This window comes from Apteryx mantelli, chromosome 21 (genome assembly GCF_036417845.1).
Source record: "Apteryx mantelli isolate bAptMan1 chromosome 21, bAptMan1.hap1, whole genome shotgun sequence".
In the NCBI taxonomy this organism is placed as follows: Eukaryota; Metazoa; Chordata; class Aves; order Apterygiformes; family Apterygidae; genus Apteryx; species Apteryx mantelli.
This window is the reverse complement of record NC_089998.1, coordinates 7,002,511-7,025,540: the sequence shown is the minus strand read 5'-3', so window position 1 is coordinate 7,025,540 and position 23,030 is coordinate 7,002,511. Positions and strand designations below refer to the sequence as shown.

Genomic DNA, 23,030 nt, shown 5'->3' with positions numbered 1-23,030 from the left:
AGAGGGCTGACGTGAAAGTTTGCGTTGCCCTTAGTGAGGCGACCGCTGTGGCATTTAAAATGAACGTGCGCTTGCCCCCGTGTGCGAGCCGTGCTTTGCCTGCTGGGTTTAGCTCATGGAAAGGCCCAGCCTGAGCCCACCGGCATCACTGGGATGTTTTTGGTGGTCAGGAAGGAGCCACGGGCTCGTCCTGCACCCAGACCTGGGGGACCTGGTATATAATAGATAATCATATATATAATAAAGCTTATCGAAGAGGTAAATCTCTTTTTTTGGAGAGAAACAAGCATTTGTGAGCTCCAAAATATTGCTGTCCTGCTACAGCAGGTGAAACCACACAGGCCCCTCCGGGTCTCCTGGGCTGAGGCACGAACGGCGGCGGCCCCTTTAAGACACTCGCCATTTTGCGCCTTGCCCTGCACAAAGATGGCGCCGCCGCCCTCACTGCCCCTCCGTTCCTCCCCTCCTCATTATCCCCCCGCCACCATAAATATCCGCCCCCCTTCGCGCGCGCGCGCCGCTGGTTGCGCCCTGCACAAAGATGGCCGTGCCCGCCCCCAACATGGCGGCGCCCGCCCGTCCTCCTCACTAGCGGCGGCGGCGGCGGAGGACCGTGCTGATGGCCGCCATGCCGGGCGGGTGAGGTCAGTTCCGGGGTGGGGCGGCTAGGGGCGAACAAAAGGAGCCGGAGCCGGTGTGAGGGAGAGAGGGAGAGGGAGGGAGGGGGCCGAGGTGGCCGGTGTGGCGCGGCCAGGTGGGTGCCGGCGGAGGCGGCCGCGGCGGGGTGGGCGCTGCGGCACTGCGGCGCGTCTCCCGCCGCGCTGCCCTGGGCGGGAGGCGCGCGGGGGCTGCGGGACGCGTCCCCCGGGCGGGGCGGCGCGGCGCGGCCGCGAGGGGCCGGGGCGGGGGCGCAGCCCTGAGGTGAGGGCAGGGGCGGGCGGGGAGGATTTGCTGACTAACGCGGCGGCGGTTCGCTTCCTCCGTACTCCGGCGGGGCTGGGGGCAGTTGGGGCCGGAGGGGGAGCGCGCCCCCTCCCCCCCCCCCCCCAGCGCTTGTGGGGCCAGGCAGGGCCGCCCCGGGTGCCCCCTGCGGGCTGCCGAGCCCCTCGGCGAGGGGGAGCAGCCCTGGGCTTGTGCTGGGAGCAGAACCTGCTTGCAGGGGTTTTTTTTTGGCAGCTTTTTTCCACAGAGAAAGGCTTTTCTTCCCCCTCCCCCCCTCCTCCCAAGCTCTGAGGTGGTTTGTGGGCGCGCAGGGATGGTGCTGAGGTGCTCTGGGTTGGGGCTGGTGTGGAGGCCACCCCAGGAGGAGAGCGGTGAGGTGGTGAGGAACTCCTCTCCTTTAAACGCGCCCTTCGCGGCGCTTTGTCGCAGCGGAGATGGAGAAGCTCTGGTATAAGAGCTCGGGGATCCCTTTGAAATCCGTCAGCCCTAATGGTAACTTTGTGATTAGGAGGAATGTGTTCTTGGATCGGGCATCTTCTCACTGCTGGGTTTTTCCACTGTTGTCTCTTCCAGTGCTGCTTTCCCTCTTCTTGACCAAACGCTCCCTGAAGTCCTGCAGTCCTCTCCTGCATAGCTAGGAGGCCCAAAGGTTGAGCAGTCTCCCAAAGCCTGGATCTGCTCTCTTGTCTGTCTTCCCATGCTGACATGCAGGAAAAAAATAAACATGCAGTTGTGATTCTTGTTGATGGTGCTAAACTGCTACCACCTCAGGAAGAGTCATACTGATAGATAGGTGTGGAGAAGAAAGGGGACAGTTGCTTGAAGGAAGATGATCTGCCTTTTCAGAAAGGCTTCTGATAGTAACATTTCAAAGTAATTTCAAAGTTGTCAGGCTAGAAAGTAGGTAGTAAAGCTGTGTAGTCCTTCTCCCCACCTGAGAAAGTCTCCTCTCTCTTGCAAGAGGTTAATCGGTCTTTACCAATTTAGGCTTAGTTCTGATAGTAGCATTCAGTGTCTCCTTCAGCTGGGTCTGCAGTACCTGCTTTTTGATATTTCTGGAATAACAGATGTTGGAGAATCCTTCTTTCTAGGAGTTTTAGTTCTTAGTTTGTAACCGATCCCTCAAGTTCTGAAGGGATCTCAGTGACCCGTTGAGTTGTTCTTTACATCTTGGACATCCTTTCCCAAGCTCTTATGTAATGTGGTCTCTTTGAACTTTGGCTCTCCCTTCTTTGCTGATACCTTCTGTTTCATTTCAGGGAAGCTGTTCCCATGGCGTGTGGGGAATGCAACGTTTCAGCACCCGCTCAGGATCCAGCACGCAGGGACATCATCCTCTTCCAGCACAGAGGCCTGAAGTGCAGATAGCAGAACCCAGCTGCAGGGTAAGGGCCACAGGCCAGCTCTTGAGTGGAGTGATAAAGCAGAGGAATCATCAGGATACTACATGAACATAGTTGCAAAGCAACAAGGCAGTGATGAGATGACTGATAAGAGGCAAAGAGGACAGGTGGTTGATCAGAGGGTGATGTGGGGAGAGTTTTGGTAGACTAAATCTGTAAGCCCTTAGTTGCTGCTTGAACATGGCGGGGGCAGGGAGGGGAGTTAAGGTACTGAGCACTCTACAAAGTAGAACTTAACTGTTGCATTTGCACATACATCTGACTCCTGGCCACATAAACTCAGCCTTCTCACTGCACTAAACGGTAGGTACTTGAAAGCTGTCTGCAATCCAGTAAACGGGCTGGTGACTGCTATGTAAAAGGAATATAGCTGAGAAGTAGCAAGCAGTGTTCAGTCTGATAATGCTCTTCCTTTCCCTGCAGCACATTTGCATTGCTGTATAGGCAGCTCCTAGACAATGTTTTCATCGTGCACTTAAAGGAATGTACTGACTAATCTCCTGTGTGGGTGTTGGTTGGGCAATGTCAGAAACCAGTTGCAAGAAACTCCATTTTTCCTTGGTTTTCTATTAGGATAGTGATAAACGGTATTGTGGAAATCCCTTCTCATTTCTAACATGAGAAATGCTATCTAGATTGTTTATATTCTGAGCAGCTAGAGGTGCAGTATATTGCTTCCAGAATATAAGTATCCTAAAGACTTGTATAACTAATGTTCTGGTTGGCATTCTAGCAGTTCATTGATTCTTTGTTTTCTATACTGATTTGAAAAATCTTAACTTTATTCCTGTAGGTCAAAGATAAAATGCATAAATAGTTCCTTAAAATATAGCAGAAGTCAAGTGTTAAAAGTTAATATTTCCATTTGAAATATGGAGCACCTGAAGCCTTCCAGTTATGACCTACTGAATCGTTTGAGTTAATTATATTCTAGTAAATGCTGGAGGAGAGGTGTTCTGTGGGTCAGGGAGCTCTGTGGTGTGGGTTTTTTATGTATAAGCAGCAGAGTTCAAATGTGTAAGTTACTGTATGATCAGAGCAGGCTGAATTACAGAGGCTGCCATGTAACTCTTCTACATTTTGGGGGAGGATTTTGTTTCGTGGAGTATTTAAAAGGGAAGTAAAACTCACTTCTGGTGTTAAATTGAGCCTAACTGGTATCTAGGAGAACAGAGTAGCAATGACAGGGGAGTGGTGGTAGAGCATAGATGGGAGGGTTTATGTATGCTGTGTGGGGCTTCTTAATATAGGGGATGCTTAGCTATTGTTTTGGTAATGATTAAAAATAAATGTACTCCGTTGTGATGTAGTGAGCCTCCTCCCTGCATGTTTCCAAGTGTTTTGAGAATTAATCTGTTTAACATATGCACACTATTCCTGAACAGGAGTTTAACTGCTTACCCCTACACGGTTTGAAGAGGCTATTGTGAAAGCTTTCAAGCAGCTTTTTCCTTAAACTGTTGATGGTGCATGTATTTTGTATTGTAACTTGAGATCCAGTTGATATAGCTGGGTTATACATGGCTCTTGCTGCTATCAAGCTGCATTTCAGATTTAAAAGCTAGTCAGTCATGACCTCCCTGCCAAAATAATAGTGCTTCCTTCTCCTTGTGTACTAAGCATTGTTAATGTTTGATATAGAATTACTTTGGCAATTCGCACAGTTCCTCCTTTGTGACAAATTTGTAAGCTGCTTCTCTAGCTACAGTCTACCTTTGTGCACAGTAAAGCTGTGGTAAGGGACTTGTTACCTGGCTTTCCTTTAGAGTCTGTATCAGCTCTGGGTGATCAGACCTTAGGTGGTCCATCCCTTATTAATCAACTACGGCAGCCAGCAAATATTCTGAAGGGGAAGTTAGTCATTGCTTTTAGTGTACTTTAGACACCACTGCTTTGGAGCTGGTGGTCCTGAAGGCACAAGGCTTATAGGGGAGGGATAAATAGGTGAATGTGTTTATTTCTCTTCCTTGGCAGGCTGAGGCTAATATAACTGCGCTGATAGTTGATGTCTTATCAAGCTTGATAACAACTGTGGCAACACCTAAATGATGAGCTGGTTAAGATGAAAGAAGATTCCACTGAGAGAAGTGAGAGAAATAAGGAAAGGTAAACAACTGTTTCCAAAGACAGAAAGGGTGAACAGAGCAGAGCTTTGAAGTATCGAACAAGAGATTAAGAAAGCAGGACACTAGAGTCAAAGTGAACAAAAACCTTAAAGCAAGGATAATCTTAATTCTCAGAGAGACTCAACGTGCACAAAATCTAAGCTGAAAACAGTTTGCCTTTTCTTGTATGACTCTCCTTAATGTTGGAATTTAATGCTGAATAGCCTCCTCCAGGAACTGAGGAGGGGCTTGAGGCTGTTCTGGTTATTCCAAGTTAATGCTGTTGCTATGTCTTAGCTTAAGTATTTACTAACAGTTCACTTAACATTAGTCAGTAAAAGGAAGTGTTTCTTAGTGTCCTGTTGGAATAAGGCAGGTGTATTTTTCTAAGACAAGCTCCAATGTCCTGTACTTGAAGCATCTTTTCTATTGCAAAGAGGAAATTAATTTTGGATTGGAAACCTGTGACCATGTACATTCATAATTTATAAGCTGACACAGACGTTTTTCTGGTTTGCATCTTGTGTCTTAGCAAGTCATCTGATAGCATTTGTATGTCATAGCTGTATCACTGACATAGCTCCCTGCTCCAAGTTTCAGTGATTCGGATAGCTTCAGACTCCATTCTGTTCTTAGCAGCTGGGGAAAAGTGCTGTCGGAAGTCAGCAAATGGGGCAGGCCAACCCAGGTCTCCAGCATGGGTGGTTCTCATAGTGCAGATGTTCTTCGCTGTACTTGCTAGGACAGGTTTGCTTGTGTGATGGCAAACAGGAGCTGTTGCACTATGCTGTTAAGACAAGAATGGGCTGTCAATCTTGCTTCTGAAAGGAAGAGTGTTCTACGGGGTGGCAATTAAGATGCTTCAGCAAGTGGTATCCATACTGTAGGTGGAATTTTTCCTTTTCATGAGCTTGAATAAAAATGTTGTTACTCAGTCTTACTGAGTCTTACTCCATCCTGCTGTGTCTTGTGGCTTGGGTGGGGCTGCATGTTGCATACAGTCGGTGCATGGTTATGTGAAAACAGCTTGCTTTGCTCTCAGCATTGAGTTCACAGGCTGTCCCACTAAGTGAAGAATGTAAGTGATGTTGGCAGCCACTGTTCCTCTATTTCATCCACTATTTAGACTTAACATGTTCACTTTTCCATCTCAGAAGACATTTTATCCCCCAGGAGGGATTTCTTTATTGGAGAAAAAGCCTGATGTAGGGATGCTAGTTTGTTGGTCAAAGCTCTGGCTCCTGGCTTCATTGCTGTTTACTTCTAAATGGCAAAGGACAAAGTTGCTGAATTTTATTCCATCTCTTTTCTTGGACTTTTCCAGTTGATCACGTGGCTGTCCCTGTGCTTGGAAGCTTTTCTGAGGGGTGCCTGGCAGCAGCTCCATGGTTCAATCTCTTTTTTTCTTTTGGGCCTAAAACATAGGGGAGGAGATGTAGAAATTGCCTAGCCCATTTCTGACCTACAAAACTCTTGTTTCCTGATCCTCAAACAAAGAGGTCTGTCCTGCCCTCCTTCAGGATTTCAGGTGGCAGCATGTTGAAGAGGGAAGCTCTGCTCTTTTGAAGGCTTCTTGTAACATGCTGTAGCTCGTCAATAGTCAGCACTATAGTCTTAACAGCATCAAGGTTTTTCTTTTCCCTGTCTACCTCTGATGCTGTCAGCACATGAACAACTCCTTTCCTCTCTGGGCTTCTGAGAGGTAAGAAATTGTTAGTGGTATTGCACTTCTCGACACACAAGCTGAGAAGAAAGCCACAGAGAACTAAGAATAATTATAGTGGGAAGTAAAGAGTTGCAAGTGTCCAACCTGCAGTGCAACCTCAAATTGCACTGCAAGGTTGCCTCTTTGGAAGCTGCATCCTGCTAAAGGTAAGGACTTTGCTGATTTTGGGGAGGTCTGGGAAATAAGGTATGGAAACTTAGGACATCCTTGGGCGTGTCATGCGATCTTCGATGTAGTCCTGTTTTCACAGTGACTCCATTAGTAACAGAATGATCAACAGAAGGAAAGAGGAGAGGGGAGGCTGGATCAAGTATTCAGTAAATGATGAGTCAAGCTGACAAACTAGCCAGTGAAACTAAACAGTGATGTTTCTGTTCACTTTATCCCTAGCTGGATATGCTGATCAGCAGTTGCAGATAGGAATTTCAAGCATAGCTAAGCCAGGTGTCTTAACAGCCATAAAATCCGTCTTCATTTGTCTAGATTGGTTGGTTTTGCATAGAGGAATTATGTTGTCTGAACTAGAGAATGCTTGTGCTCCTGCAGCAGTTGCTCTGTTACTATCTTGAACTTGTTAAACTATTACAGGGGTTCTGGAGTTTGCGGAAAGGATTGCTGCTCTCAGCTCTGTCAGTCTTTATCTGGCAAGATACATGCTGCTGTAGGAGGTCTTTGGCAGCCAGATATGTTCAATCTTGTTTCTGACTGATTTTACTGTTTAGGTGTGGTGTGCTCAGGATGTCCCTGTTCTTGTAACATGAGTGATTATCCTTCTCTTCCAGGTGTCTAGTATAACATGAGATTAGAACTTGGTGATGCTTATGGTTGGCTGAAGTCTGGGTAGGTTTGGCAGGCTGCTTATGTAAGTCTGAAACTGCCATTTCTTCTATGGTGTTGGCCTGTTTAGCATGAATGGTGAGGCTCTGCCACAGATGGTAGGTAGGTGCCCAGCAGGCTGATGCGGGGATGGTCATACTAGCCTAGCTTGTTCTTATTGAATGGACACTGTTCTTCCTGAGGCTGTCTGGCAAGAAGAGTGCACGGGGGGATATAAACTTGGATCCAGGTGAATCTGAAGAGATATGTAGTATTTAAATGTGGCATGTGGGCATTGCAGAAGCTTTAAGAGGGTGTATTTATCGCCTGGATTGATGGATATATCAGTAATCCTGCTGTATGACAGTGCAGCTTTGCATACAGCTCTTTCTTTATACAAGTCTCTGAGATGTTGCTGCTGCAGACTGTCCTGGCATGTTCTGTGCTGGGTAAGAATTGCACTCAAAGTAGTAGTGCTACTTTGCTGCTGAACCCTTAAAAGTAAAGTCATTCCTTGGTTGGGGGGTGAGGAACTGCTTTGGGAATTGTGTGGTAGCTGGGAAAGCACTGTGGTATAGCAAAGCTAAAACACCTCCGAGACAGATGGACAACTGTTAGATTTTCTTTAGTGTGCAATACCTCAAGCCTGCCTGTTATAATTATACTGCTGCAGCTGGAAAACTTCCTGCTTTGTTTCTGAGAAGTTGTCGGGGCTTGAGGCACAGATGTTCTACCTATCAGTTTATGTGAGTTTAGTGAAATCAACTTGTCTTTAGACCTGAATAAAACAGTCTTTCAAAATCTCATTATTAATGCCTTCCATGTGGCAGAGTTAACTGTAAACAAATCATTTGTTAGTGAGCTCAAACTGGAAGCGTCTGCAGCTTGAGATATACGCAAAGGAGCTCAGCTCCTCCTTCACCAAGTCTCTTCTGACACAGTGCTGCTTTCCCAGTTTTGACTGTACCTGTCCATAAACTCCTTCACTGCATGCTGATGTTGTTGGGACTCTGAAGCATCATGAAAACTGCTGAGAGGTCTTGCACAGCTGTGATACGTATGTGAGGGCAGCCTTAACATGTTACTGCCTGGGAATTTCTCTAGCTATGTAACATGGGAGCTGAGGTGTCACAGCCTGGTCTCCGGCTAGACCTCTGTAGCAAACTGTTTACCTTTCTCCTTTGGGGTCTGTCCCACTCAGTTCATGCCTTCTGTGCTCAGCCTTCTGTGAGGCTATGTGATAGAGCTTCTGTAAGGTGACCTCTATTTTTATTGCTCTTTATCTGTGACCTGAACAGTGACTCCACTGCTGCCAAGAGGAGTGGGGACTTGCTATGAATGTCCTTCTCTTCCTTTAGTGACCTTGTCATTGTTACTGAAAGGCAGAGGTTTCCTGCTCCACCCTACTGGGGTCTAATTGCTGACATTGAGCATTAATAGACTACAGCATGGGACAGGCTGAACACATTCAGAGGGGCTTTCTTGTAGGTTAGCTTTCTTGTAGGTGCACAATGTAAAGGAAGATTTCCTACTCCATGTGCCCGGGTAAATAAAGAGAATGTGAGCCTGCTGCACTCATTTGTGGATTTCCTTTTTAGTCATCTTGAGATACAAATCAGAGTGAACGTTTTGATACAGTTAACTTGTCAGAAGAAATGGCATTTCCTGGATTGGGCAAAACTAGCAACGGAGCACTATGGCTCCAGTCTGAAAAGGCCTTGGCCTTAGCCACGAGGCCCCAATGCCTGAAAAGAGGTCTTTCCTATTTCATAAGCCTACAAGGGGGTGACTATGAAGGGCTTAACAAATCCTGCAAAAGTTTCCCTACTGGGAGTGATGAAGTACAAGAGGCAGCAAAGAGGAAGAAGAATCTCTGGGGAAGAGCAGTATCTGGGCAAGAGAAGGAAGGAGGTGAAAATATATATTAAATATATATTTTTCCCTTCAGAGTAGGATAGGAGGAGTAAAGAGTTGAAGTGGGGAGCAGTTCTCTTCCATGAACAGCATCACTGTTCTCACTGCATGTTCCTGCAAGGAAAAGAGGAACAGGATCCTCTATATGAATCTGGTAGATTCATGTAGACACAGGTGGGTTTGAGAAGCTGAGCTGTGTCAAAGTTAACTGTTCCAGCAGATGTCTGCAGCATCTTTTGGTGTTCCCCTGTTGCCATGCTCTCTAGGTTTTCTCTTATATGGACTGTGGAAGAGCAGGATTTCTCTCTGTCAGCTTGTTTATGGTGGAGGGGATTCACAGGGTAACGGGGAGGGCTGTGTGTGTTCTTGTTTCGGATTTTCTTTTTTTGAGGGACAGCAGCATGTCAACCATCCTGCTCTGGCGCTCAAACCCTTCAGAAGCTGAACTTAATTCCTGGTTCCTCTATGAATTATTTCAGTCTTGTTCTCCTGGCCTGGTGTAGTGGGAGTCCTTAAAAAAAAAGTCCTTGTGGGGAGGGATGGAATAGATGGGTGAGGAGACTGAGATAGTACAAGACTTCTGTCAGTAATGATTAAAAGCCTCTGTCAGAGCTATAGATTCTCCAGCAGAAAATCCAGATATAAAATGGCTTTTGACTCTGAATCTTCTTGTCTATGTGGACAAATTAAGGGCATACATTACTGGGAACTATGATTTAGAGAGCCTTTAACATTCAAATTCATTCTAGGTGTCCTGGTGTGCAGGGGGGGGTAAAGAAAACTATGAACCCCTTTTTATCCTGGGTTTAGTATTTGTGTAGTATGTACAGGCAGCACTTCTCAAAGCTGCCTTGCAAATGAACCCCATCTCCGTACAATGGGCAATGAGCGTATTCAGACAAGAAAGCTGAGGCTGACGGTTCCTTGCTGAGGGCCTTGCAGTGAGCTAGCAACAGAGCCAGGAGGGGGCTCTGAACTGTCATGCCTCTCATTCTAGCAGCTCAGGTGCTGTTCAGAAGATGTTGTTTTGCCTGTTCTTTCCTGTTGCTGTGAATGTATAATCCTCTTGTCCTAATCTGATCAATGCAGCCCATTCTGCATAGCAAAGTGACTGGCATGCCTAGTCCTCTGCAGCTCTGTTTAGACAAGACAGCAGTTGCTTCTGACAGTGCTGTATATGGCTATTTTCATCCCTTATTTCTGCATCCTGTGCCAGGATTGTATGAGTTACTGGCTGATAAATAGATCTGTTTATTGCTATGCCTTGTCTTACTGAACTTCTTAAACAAACATTGCCCTATTGTCTTTCAAAATTCATCTTTCTCCAAAACATGGAAAAATCACCCCAGTCTGTCTCTCATAATGGATTAATATAGTATTGGAACTGGATGGGCAGAAAGGCAAATGCTTCCTTAGGGATGGCTGTCATCTTTTATCTACCACCTTCTAGCTTCTTGCAGCCTTCCCAAGTAGCACTAAGTTCACCTTGGCATTTTACCATTTATTGTTGTAAGCAGCAAACCAGGGAGCAGAATGCTGTACTTAGCCTCTAGGGAATGTGGTGCTTTTTGAGGTCATATTGGGAAGGGCTTCCTTTGCAGTTTTCTGCTGGAAGTTCATTTTAAATACAAACTTAAATTCCACAAAAGCAGACAGCGTGGGTGCCCTGCTTGTCAAGGAAACCTTATGAGGCAGTGGTGTACAAAAAATCCTGCTTTCAAGCTTGCAGTCCCCTAAGACTTGTCAGTAGTCTGCACAAACGTTATCTTGGCACTTGCTCTGTTAGAGTTGAATTGGTGGGCTTCTCAAAATGACTGAAAGATTAGTCCTCGTCCTACTCCTGAACTTTGCTAGCAAGTGTGATGTAATATTGCTTTTCATTGTGATTAGAACAAGTTACAGTAACTTCATGATCATGGCTTGTGGTGCCTTGCAGATTTGGGGGAAAATTTTGAGCTCAGTTATCCATGGATGAGTCAGATTTCCAGATTTTCTCCAGTTTGTAGAAGAACGTGCCTAAAGTTCTATCTGAAAGTCTGAATCCCTGAAGGAGAAAACAAGTCCTGCCATAAGGTCTCTGCTTCCCAGAACCTTTTGAGTTCCCTTGTGATGCTTAAATCCCAGTTGAGGTGAACTCTGGTAGGTGGGAGTGGTTGGTCAGGGAAGTGAATCTTATTTTAAGTTTGTCTCCCCCTTCCTATACTTCTGAAGTAAATAAGAGAGCAAGAAAGTAAAGAGCAGATGTTATAGGACTGCAGTATCAAATCTATGACAGGGCAAGTAACTAATTTCTCCTTGGAGAATTAATGCAAAGGGGGAGAAGCCAAAACTCCTTACATGGAAGGCAGAGACATCATATCAGACAACTGTATTTACTGTTTTCTTTTAAAGCTTGTTTTATCCCATGTGGTGATGAAGTGCATCGATGAAGTGGTTCTAGGAAATACAGCTATAGTAGCTATAGTGCATGTAAGTCTTCCTCACCTCTGCAGTTTGAGAACAACACAAATGTGGAATTGTTTTCTGTTTCTGTAAAACAGTAAGAAGCTCAGGATAAGTACGTTGTGCATGAATTTGGTCTTTTCTAACAACTCTGGCAAATTTCTTCATCCCTGAAATATAAGCCCTGGATACAATAGCAGGGGAAACTTCCAAATACTGGCCTGGCAGGGCAGTTTAAGTCTGTCTTGGGAGCTTTCCTTAAGTGTGAATGTCTTTTATCCCACAGACTGCTAATGAGAGGTGCCAATTCTGATAGCTTTTGACAGAGCCCATCTGTCAGGGAAGAAGACAAACTTAACTTCACAGCCTCAGCTGTAGCAAATTGCTCACCAGGTAGCCTCATTCATTTGTCTCCAAGTGACTTGAAATTGGCACTGTCCTAATTCCAGTCTTGCTGTGCCAGACTTAATAAAACATGAGCCCTCTTGAAAAGTGGAGGAAAATAGTTTAAGCCAGTAATGCCTCCTTCTGGTTTCCTTTCAGGTGAGCCATGATTCCAGTCACTGAACTGCGCTACTTTGCTGACACTCAGCCAGCATACCGCATCCTGAAGCCATGGTGGGATGTCTTCACGGACTACATTTCCATAGTAATGCTCATGATTGCTGTGTTTGGAGGGACGCTTCAGGTCACCCAGGACAAAATGATTTGTTTGCCCTGTAAATGGGTAACCAAAGACTCTTGCAATGACTCTGTCAGAGGCTGGACAGCTGTAACCCCAGAGCGTACTTACTATAACGCTAGTCTTGTTTCCTCTACTGACACAGGGCCTACAGGGATCCGATATGATTTGGACCGGCACCAGTATAACTATGTGGATGCTGTGTGTTATGAGAACCGCCTTCACTGGTTTGCCAAGTATTTTCCTTATCTGGTGCTGCTACATACTCTCATTTTCCTGGCTTGTAGCAACTTCTGGTTCAAATTCCCAAGGACCAGCTCCAAGCTGGAGCATTTTGTGTCTATTCTGCTGAAGTGTTTTGACTCTCCATGGACAACAAGGGCATTATCTGAGACAGTGGTGGAAGAGAGCGATACCAAACCAACCTTTGGGAAAATGAATGGCTCCATGGAGAAGAAATCCTCCACAGTCAGTGAGGATGTGGAAGCCACTGTTCCCATGCTGCAGAGAACAAAGTCTCGAATCGAGCAAGGGATTGTGGACAGATCCGAGACGGGTGTCTTGGACAAGAAGGAAGGGGAACAGGCCAAAGCATTGTTTGAGAAAGTGAAAAAGTTCCGCACACATGTGGAAGAGGGAGACATAGTATACCGCCTCTACATGAGACAAACCATTATCAAAGTGATCAAATTCATTCTGATCATCTGCTATACTGTCTACTATGTCAACAACATAACATTTGATGTTGACTGTAAAGTGGACATTGAGAGCTTGACTGGCTACCGGATGTACCGCTGTGCTCATCCTCTGGCCACTCTCTTCAAAATTTTGGCATCTTTCTACATAAGCTTGGTAATATTCTATGGCTTGATCTGCATGTATACGCTCTGGTGGATGCTGAGGCGATCGCTTAAGAAATATTCCTTTGAGTCCATCCGGGAGGAGAGCAGCTACAGTGATATTCCTGATGTGAAAAATGACTTTGCTTTTATGCTGCATCTGATTGACCAGTACGACCCCCTGTACTCCAAGCGCTTTGCTGTCTTTCTGTCAGAGGTGAGTGAGAACAAACTGCGGCAGCTGAACCTCAACAATGAGTGGACTTTGGAGAAGCTGCGCCAGAGGATCACCAAGAACTCCCAGGATAAGCTGGAGCTGCATCTCTTCATGTTGAGTGGCATACCTGACACAGTCTTTGACCTGATTGAGCTGGAGGTCTTGAAACTGGAGCTTATCCCTGATGTCACTATTCCCCCAAGCATTGCCCAGCTCACTGGCCTTAAGGAGCTGTGGCTCTACCACACAGCTGCCAAAATTGAGGCTCCAGCCCTTGCCTTCTTGAGAGAGAATTTGAAATCTCTCCACATCAAGTTCACAGACATCAAGGAGATTCCTCTTTGGATTTATAGCCTGAAGACGCTAGAGGAGCTTCATCTGACAGGGAATCTGAGCGCTGAAAACAACCGGTACATTGTGATAGATGGCTTGAGGGAGCTGAAGAGGCTGAAGGTGTTGAGGCTCAAGAGTAACCTCACTAAGCTGCCACAGGTGGTGACAGATGTTGGTGTGCATCTTCAGAAGTTATCCATCAACAATGAAGGCACCAAGCTCATTGTCCTCAACAGCCTTAAGAAAATGGTCAACCTGACAGAGCTGGAGCTGATCCGTTGTGACTTGGAACGCATTCCTCATTCCATCTTTAGCCTCCACAACCTCCAGGAGATAGACCTGAAGGACAATAACCTCAAGACCATTGAGGAAATCATCAGCTTCCAGCACTTACATCGTCTCACTTGCCTTAAACTGTGGTACAACCACATTGCCTATATCCCCATGCAAATAGGCAACCTCACCAATTTAGAGCGCCTTTATCTGAATCGTAACAAGATAGAAAAAATCCCCACCCAGCTCTTCTATTGCCGGAAGCTTCGATATTTAGATCTTAGCCACAACAACTTGACTTCCATACCGCCAGACATTGGACTTCTTCAAAACCTGCAGAACCTAGCTGTGACAGCCAACAGAGTAAGTGAGCAGGGAGCTGAGGGTTGCTTGTGGGAGTAGAAACAACTCTGGCACTTCTGTTATCTGTGTGATTAAACATGCTACAACGGAGTGTGAAATACTCGGCACTGCTTTTCACCTTCAGAGAGAAACAAAAGCTTATCTAAGGTGAAACATTGCAAATAACTCCAGGGGCAATTCTTTTTTCAAACAGCCCTTGTTCTGTATCATTTCCTCTCTTCTTAACAGTGAACAGCTTTTAAGTGGCGCTCTGGAGGATGTTTCATAAATCCTTCATCTGTTGTTTCTCTGCAGTGGAAGTTTGTATCCTCTAGATTGACACTGGCTTTAGGCTTAAAAGGGAGGTCTGAGAAACTAGTCTTAATCTAGTAGTATACACTTACATACTTGAGCTGTGTACAAACACTGTAACGGTAGCCATCTCGGCAATGCATGTCTGGCTCACCAGTTTGTATATAGTACTGTGCATTTGTGGGGAATACTCTTATAGTTCAGTCTCAGGACATTCACTTTACATTTGAGAAGTTGCATGTAGGCAGACTTACAAAAATGGTTCTGAATCTATCACTTCTAAAATATGTTGTCCAGTTCTACAAGAGTGAATTTGGAGAGAGCAAAACTGTCTTCTGCAGTGTCGTTATTCAGTATAGAGTGAACTAAAGCAGGTTTGTTAATTGGCAGTCAGGTGAATGTCTGCATACTGTGGCAATGCACTGACTTCCAGAGAGCAGGGAATAGAATGGCACCTTGATATGCCTAAATAATGGCTGTGAGTGTTCCTGGATAATCCCAAGTGGATTGAGAAGTTGTCCTGCTATCTAAGTGCAAGAAGAGTTGGAAGGGATGACCAGGTGTGCTGTGCTGTCTGATCACCACAGGATTGGTTTCTTGGCTTGTGTGGGGTTTGTTTAAAGCAAACTGTATCTGAGGATTTTTTCCTGCGTCTTTGTTCCTGTGTTTGGGATTTAGGAGACTTCTACCACGTGTCACAGATCAGTCTGTGCATTAAGCTGAATGTCTCGTTGAAGTTTTTGTTCATTCTGTCTGCAAATTCCTGGGAGGTTCTTTTGCTAGAAATGTGTTAACAAGATATTTTTCTATTGGGGTTTGTTTATCACCTGAAGTTGCAAAAGGCTCCAATATAATTGTACAAAGAGCAGCCAGATCTGATTAGTGGCTTGTAGGGTCTTCTGTGAATATGCAGCAAAACTGCCTCTGAGCTCTCCTAGCTTCCACTGCCATAAATCAGGACCCTTACTGCTATTTGGCAAGATGTATCCATGACTGAATGCTGTCAAATTGCCTGTCAGAGGTGAACAAAGCAGCTCCAGTATTGTTTGCCTTTTCATGGGGGAAACGCTCTCTAATCAAGTACTTAATTTCTGATGCAGTTCAGTATTAAACAGGGTTCTGGAACTCCAGCCAGCATTTTAAAGTTAGTATCTAAAAGTTCCAAGTCTGTTTTGTGCCACTGAAGAACTGAACAGACAAGCAGCCAGTCAGCTATCCCAGTTTAATAGCTGCTCAGTCAGTTTTCCCAGCACTAGCAGGCATCGGGATGGCTGTGCATCTGTTTGTATAGGTGGATTAATCACTGGTAAACCTCCCAGTATGCACACATTTCATGTTAGGTTAAAAGCCAAGATATTTTCTCAAGGCAAGTATGGCTGATGTGGGCAATTTCTGAAGATGGCATTCAGCAAAGTGGAGGGAGCTTTAAAGACTCTAAGATACTGTCCAGAACCTGCACAATTCTGTGCCACTTGTCTTCTGGCAGCCTCCCTAACACAGCTTCCTGAGGGTTAATCTGCAGTGTGTCCTCTGCAGTCTTGGGGTGGAGCCTTTGTTGGATGAAAAGGAGTTTGAGGCAGCTCCATTTTCTGCAGCACAGTGTAGCACCACCCATTTCTCTGTGCAAAAACACTAATGCAACAGGAAGGCTGGAGCAGCCTGTGCTACAGTGTGGTCTGAAGTAAAAGATAGTGAGGACCAGTGAAACAGCCAAGCTGCTCTTATTGCCTGTAGGTGCCTGGGCGAGGCCACAATTAACCAGGCTGTCAGAGCCCTAGGCTACTTACAGTGACAGTGGGAAACACAAGGGGCTGGTAGACTGGCATTTCCCAAGGCCAGGAATTATCTCAATTGTCCTCCGCTAGCACAGCAGTCTTAGCAGAAAGATACTTCTGGAGTTGGCTGGTACCAGTGTACCATTCTGGGAAGCAGGCCATATTATAGCACATTGCTTCCTTCCTAAACCAATCCTTGTGCCTTAAATAACTATTATTTTCAAGAGTCCGTGATCCTTTGATTTCATGTTGCTGTTTGCATGACACTTGATATACAAATAACAATGATTGAATTGAACTGTCCTTAATTTGTCTTGTCTCATTATCTTGGCTTTTCCCTGGACTCCATCTCATTCAGAATGGACTATGGTCTAATTTAGCAATGACTGATATCATGTATAATTCAAGTTATAAAAGGGTGCAGTTGTATAAAGACAAATGATAGCCTTCATGGTGAGACTTTGAATTAAGGGAAGGATCCTGAATTGTTGCATTTAGTTCATACCCTAGTGTTTATTGAACCTTAACTGTGTTGTATTCATTAAAATTCACTGGAAGGAGGAATGGCCTGTTAAAAGGCCTTAACAGGAATACATGTTATCTTTTAAACTAGTGACTTCTATTTAAATTAGTGATTTTTTGGGGAACAGTCCTTCTGGTGGAAAGCAGGAACTCCCTTAGGAAAGAAGCAGATGACTGAAAAGCAGTGCTCTGTACACCTTGAAGCATTGTGTGGGTTTGTCTTGTGAGCACGTGTCCTATTTGCTGGTGACTTTGTGATTTGATTTCTTTTTTCAGATTGAGAGTCTCCCACCAGAGCTCTTCCAGTGCAGGAAGCTGAGGACCTTGAACCTAGGGAACAATGTGCTGCAGTCGCTCCCATCCCGGGTTGGGGAGCTGACAAATCTATCGCAGATAGAGCTGCGGGGGAACCGCTTGGAGTGCCTGCCGGTGGAGCTGGGGGACTGTCCTCTACTGAAGCGCAGTGGGCTTGTTGTGGAGGAGGACCTATTCAACACATTGCCCTTGGAGGTCAAGGAGCGGCTGTGGAGGGCAGACAAAGAACAAGCCTGAGCCCCTGAAAGGAGGGGGAAAACCTCTGACCAACTAGAAGGAAACAAAAGGCCATTCCAGTCCCCTTTTCCCCAAATCCTCCCCTTCCCCCCCCACCCCCAACAACTACCAGACTAGCCAAGGAGTCCCTGAACAAACATGGCTCTGAGGGAGGCTGATTCTTGCCTCAGATGCAGGATGGGGGAAGCTTGGGATCAGGAAGAGAATCAAGACAGATTGGGTGGCTCCTGGGCAAGGGCCAATGGGAGTAAGGTGCTGCTCTTCTTCTGGACAGGTAGTAGGGTGAGGTGGATGGTGCTGGTAAAGGGAAACAGCCTCTAAATAGAGGCAAAAATGTGTTGATTGCTGCATCGCCCCAAGTGGGGCTCATAAGTGTCAGGGACTGAGTGTTCGGTGTCCTGCAAACAAAGACCAAGAGTTCGGGAAGCCTCTTGAACATTCATCTCTGTGACACCTGATACTGTTCCCTCCTAACTCGGTGATTCAGTCAGTGAGGCCCCACAGTGGGGTGAGATGGGATACAGACAGCTGATTTTATCTAGATGCTGGCATTGGGATTTGGGGGGGTAAATTTATGTCAAACATCAGCTTGGATGCAGGATCCCTTTTTATGTTACACCTTCCCCTCTGCCCCTAGGCAAAGAACCAACCCCCCTGACCTCCACTGCTCATTTGACATTGCACTATTTTAACAGCTTCAAGTCACTTGTACTGACGAGTAAATCACATAGCATATTTCTCCAAATGGTGTACTGGAGGTGCTAACTGAAATATTTCCACAGCTTTATCCAGAACAGGCTTGTGTATGTTCTGATCTTTGTGAAATGGGTGGTTGTAGTTCAAGTGGAAGATAAGATCTGGTTTAAAAGCAGTAGGACTGTCTCATTCACTCTGCCAGAAGCATCAAGTTGCTTCAAGATCTTGGCTTTTAAAGTTTTTAAAACTACTTTTAAGTTCTTGGTGTTTTGTCATGTATCAAATATAAACATGTGACTAGGCCAGTGTGTCAGGGTCTCCCCTGGGGTTGGTGTTTATAGTAAAGAGGGATGCTCAGGTTTCCTCTGCGCCTCCTCCCCCATTAAGCTGTTAAATGCTTTGCCAGTATTTTTCATGAACACAGTCTACAGAGCTGCTTGATTGTTCTTTTCTGTCGTCTTTTTCACTTTAATGGCTGTCGGTTCCTGTTACACCTCTTGTCCTAAATAAGAGGCTAATGCTGATTGAACTTGGTGCTGGAAAGGAAACCTGTCTTCCTATTTCCTCCCCTTTTCATTCCCCCAGTGTTAAGGAGCAATAGGAGAATCCTCGGTGGACTGAGCTCCTGTAGATCCCTGGGACAGAGCAGTTTGAAACAAGTCTGACTTGTTTGATATTGTTTGACAGAAACCCCTTCTGCATTGGCAGAGGTAGATTACTGTGTAATAGCTACTGATAATCATGTCCTCAAGGTGGGGTGGTTAAGGTGTGCCTACAATACACCCTAAATCTGCCTTTTTTCCTTCTGAAGGAAGAGGAGGCTCATGGACCTGCAGGTCCAGGTTGCAGTACTCCTCATTAAGCCAGCAGGTTGGCTCTGAGGTGGAGTGCTGCAAGCTGAGGCATGAAGCATTTGGAGGCCTCCCATGAGTTACAAAGGGGGAAGCTGCAGCCATCTCCAGACCAGCTCCCTGCAAGCTGCTGGTTAGAGCCCTGGCTTAGCAAATCTTGGGTATCCTTGGATGTTTGGGCAATAGGGCACACTACAGCTTTCTTCATCAGATGTAATATATGAAATTTACACACTAAACATGCTGAAACCATGGACAATGTTAACTGGGCTCTGGATTTGTTGATGTTCAGATGCTTAAATAAAGCTACATTAAAGTCTAGGAAATCTGTTTATAAAACTGCTTTTGAGAGATGTAAATTCTGCCTTCCTTAGTTCATTCATCATAAAGTTTAAACAGTCTAAGGGGATAATAATCTTAAATCTCTTTATCTAGAAGGCAAGGTACTGTAAAAACTCTTGTTCCTGTCCCTAACAGGGTTAGTATGTTGAAATTTTATTAGAGCTGGGGCAACTGGTAAAAGGATGAGAGGAAAACATTCCAAAATGTACTGCATCGGAGCAAACACTGAGGTTTGGAGGTGTTGGTGCGGATGCTTCTTGGGCTGGACACATTCCATTTGCACTAGTATTTTGGATCAGCACAGGACGGAAACTGCTAGGTGGACTTAATGCTGCTTAAGTAAAGAAGGCTTCAGGCTTAGGTACAGTAAGACTGCTTTGCAGCCAGTTCCTCATGGTGGGCATGGGGGCTGTTTGGTTGGGAGAAGAAACTTCTTTTCCTTACTCTGTGCCAAATGAAAGTGCTGGAGAGTGGTGGCAGCTGAATAGAGGCTTGAACTCTGTTAATGACTGTGCTGTGTTCAAGGACTGTGCTGTGTTCAAGGCCGTTGGGTCATCTGGTTACAATGCAACATGTATTTTAGCCTAGGCAGGGCTGAAAGGGGCAGTGCACCTTGAGCAATTTTAACCTAGCTTACAGGAGCAGAGATTTCTCTTGTAGGCCTAGATCATTATAGATGAGTGCTCTGACTCTTGCTTTTAGATATGTTCCTGGTCATACAAGCTGAAACTTAGGCAGCTAGATTAGAGGTTTCTATAAGCAGCTCCTGAAAGTCTGCTCTAGTGCTTCTAGAAGCTTGCAAGTCTCCTGAACTGCAGTGTATCTCAGTGCTGAATACATAGGACAAGCGGATGGTAGGCTATTTTGCTAGAGATGAGACTCTTTCTGACTCCTACAAATAATAGAGCTTTACTCCTGCTGCTTGCTGAGTAGAGACTGCCCTAGGCCTGACTGAGCTCTGCGGAGCAGTTGTAAGACCATGCATGGAAACACTAGCTTTTTGCTGCTCTTCAAATATTCCAAGCTCAATACTTCAACAGTGGCTGCTAAGGCTAAAGATAGCTCCCTGTGCGGCAAAACTGGAAGGAGCAGTCTAATAACTTGTTGCACTGGAAACACAGGTGGTACAAAAATACATCGCCACTCTGCAAGGAAGTGCTATGTACTATATGCTCTTGACATGTTTCTTCCTCTTCCCCCAAATAGATACTGATTGCAGAGTATCAGTCTCCTATTATGAGATGGAAGAAGCTTGAAATTTTCAAGGATAAGGTCAAAACTGAGCTCCTGAGCACGTTTACTGCACAGGACTTCTGCAAAACTCAACCCACAGCAGAGTGAGTCACTCCTCACTTCCCATACTTGTCTGGATTGTTCAGTCTTTGAGGGATGAGTTTACATCAACAGGCCTTCCTCATTTGCAAGTATTCAACTTATCTGTTATTTCTTCCTTTAGTCATTGTCACACTGAAGCTTGGTTTTCCTGACACCGATCTCCCCACTGGGTGGGGGGGAAAGGGGTGGGAGGGTTGTTCTACTTAAGCAGACAATCAGCAGTCTGGTCAACGTCTTGTTTTCTGGACTCTTTTCAAAGGACTCTTGTATTAGCAAGCCAGATTATCTATCAGCTGCTAAGCCATAAAACAACTTGAATTAAAACAGTTTCCTTAATAGCACTGCTGAGCTGAATAAGTTCTTGGAGCCCCTGTAGATCACAAGCACACTCATCTCATTTTAGGAACCAAGGTTAGTAAAATGGGATTCTACCTTTCATGCTAAATTCCCTGATACGATAGGTTGCAACTAATAGATTTGAACTAACTCTAAGACAAGGGATGCCAAGTGATTAAATGTGTTGAATTTTGCTGTATCTCTGAAACTATGCACTGGAATGTCAGCTGAAGTTTTTCCTGGTTTTAATGTCTTTTTTCTGAATTTACCATTTGGTCCTCAGTTAATTCAGCAGCTGGAATTAATTTACTCTGCCAGTCTGAACTGTTGCATAGCTGTTGCAATTATCTTTCATGATGTGATGTTCTTTGGTATTAATTGTCACTTCCTGAGAATGTCCTACCTCATTTTTTTTTCTTATCACCATTTATACACTCCATTTAACTTCATTTTAATTGAGTAAGTTCTTGGTGTTCATTATCATAGAGTTAAGTAGCTTTCGGTCGCTGAACCACACTGAGGTCTTTTTTTGCTCTAAAATGTTTCTAGGAAACCTGAAAATAACATCCTTTGCAAAGGATGAGGTGTATTGGGAGGGAGGCAGGGAAAGGCTCAAATATTGATTCAACAGCTCTGACATTGTTTCATTTCAAGCCATTTTTTTCACTTCCACTTTGGAAAGGGACTTGCGTGTTTTGAGTTCTCTGAAATGTTTTGATTTTTTTGTCTTCCTTCTGAGGAAGGTTAATTTTTTCATTAATAGCTGGCGTGCCTTCTCTAGAGATACATTAAGATTAACGTCTCCACTGAGACGCTCACTCCTAGTATATTTATAATAGTCTCTGCCTGAAGCCAGCTGTTCCCTCAGATGCTTTTCCTTTCAACCATGGAGAGAGTTCTCAGATGTTGGTGTGACTCTTCTTGCTGAAGAACAAAATGTCATACCTTAAACAGTAGCATTGTCTGCTCTGAAATGTTATTTAAGGTAAGGCTGAATGAATGCTGACTAGTAGAATTATCACTTAAGCCTCAGTTTAATTTTCCTTCCCCATTGCATTTTAAAATGACATACTTTTTTCCACTGTTGGATACACAGTGGATCCTGTAGCTTTACTAAACACTACATGTGCCAAAAGAGAATGAGTTTTCTGTCCTACCTGCACTCTAACAATGCGTGAAGCAGAACTTGGATTGGACAAGAATATTGTTGGATTTGGACCTTTCTCCCTCCATCTCTCCAGCTCCAGGGGCACCGTTAAACTGCTTTGACAGTGAAATCCTCCAGAAATCCCATCTCTGAAATCCCTTTTCAAAAGCAGCTGTACTGGAATTGCTGGACCCCAATCCCTAAGGTGAAATAGAAATCACACAAAGACTCAATTTGGGATTTCTGGAAATACCCTTCCTTTCCTCTCTCTCCTTTTCCTTAAAGGAAGTTTCTTGAACAATAGGGAATTTTTTTCTAGAGGAAACATAATGAGAAGGGGGCTAATGGGTCTGAGTCATCTTTTACAGCTGTGTCCATTTCATTAGGACACTACTCATGGCTTAAATGTTGTTCACTCCCTTTCTGTAAGCGTACTAGCAGGGCTGTGGTTTGGCATCCGAGACCTGCAGCTTGGTGTAACATTTCAGAATCGTGACATTCACTCTGTGTGGGAGTATGTTTGGGCAGCTGATCAACAGCACCTCCACCTTAAGCACTGAAGGCTGCTATTGTTTTCTCTGAAAGACTTGTAAGACTGGACACTTTAACAAAATAAAAAGTTTTAACTTTTAATTTGCATTTTCCTTTTCATGTCTGCTTTCTTCTAAGTTTTCTGTATATGAAGGCACTTAGCCTTTGAAGATCTCACTTCTCAGAAGACGGATGCTAATAATTCCTGCTATTGTGTAGGATTACTGTCTTTTTTTTTCAGTCTTTGCTCATCACATGAGCCCTTCTGTATTAAAACCTTTATAAAGAGCAAAAAGTAGGTATATTGCAAAGGAGCTACTACATGATGACAAGGTTGGACTACCTATACTGCCTTACTTATATTTCACTATCACTTAAATGGCTGAAAGTGTAAATTGTCAAAAACAAGTGTTGGAGTATTGTCTGCTCAGTGCTAAAGAACTCGCTTGGGTTTTCAAAATGCATGTTGTGCTCTCCCTCCCTAGGAAAGGACTGAAGACAGTGGGGAAAACTGCCTGTTGCCATAGAAATAGTGCCTTCAGCCAACTACTGGTAACAAATTATTTCAGCATGTTTCCTAGCTGTCTGCCTACCCCA

The 23,030-nt window shown here is 44.9% G+C and overlaps 1 protein-coding gene across 2 annotated transcripts; it reads left to right on the top strand.

The window, feature by feature from the left end:
* The first annotated feature begins 2,244 nt into the window (after positions 1–2,244).
* Positions 2,245–22,541, top strand: LRRC8A (leucine rich repeat containing 8 VRAC subunit A). 2 transcript variants are annotated; one of them, XM_067308846.1, is made up of 4 exons: positions 2,245–2,327; positions 4,320–4,451; positions 11,892–14,055; positions 16,920–22,541. In XM_067308846.1, the coding sequence occupies exons 3-4, from the start codon at positions 11,899–11,901 to the stop codon at positions 17,193–17,195; spliced, it is 2,433 nt and encodes an 810-aa protein (XP_067164947.1). In that variant the 5' UTR covers positions 2,245–2,327; positions 4,320–4,451; positions 11,892–11,898; the 3' UTR covers positions 17,196–22,541. The 2 variants fall into 2 exon arrangements, with proteins under 2 accessions (XP_067164947.1, XP_013805131.1); XM_013949677.2 differs by lacking the exon at positions 4,320–4,451 and having other exon boundaries at positions 2,295–2,327.
* Positions 22,542–23,030: the final 489 nt, after the last annotated feature.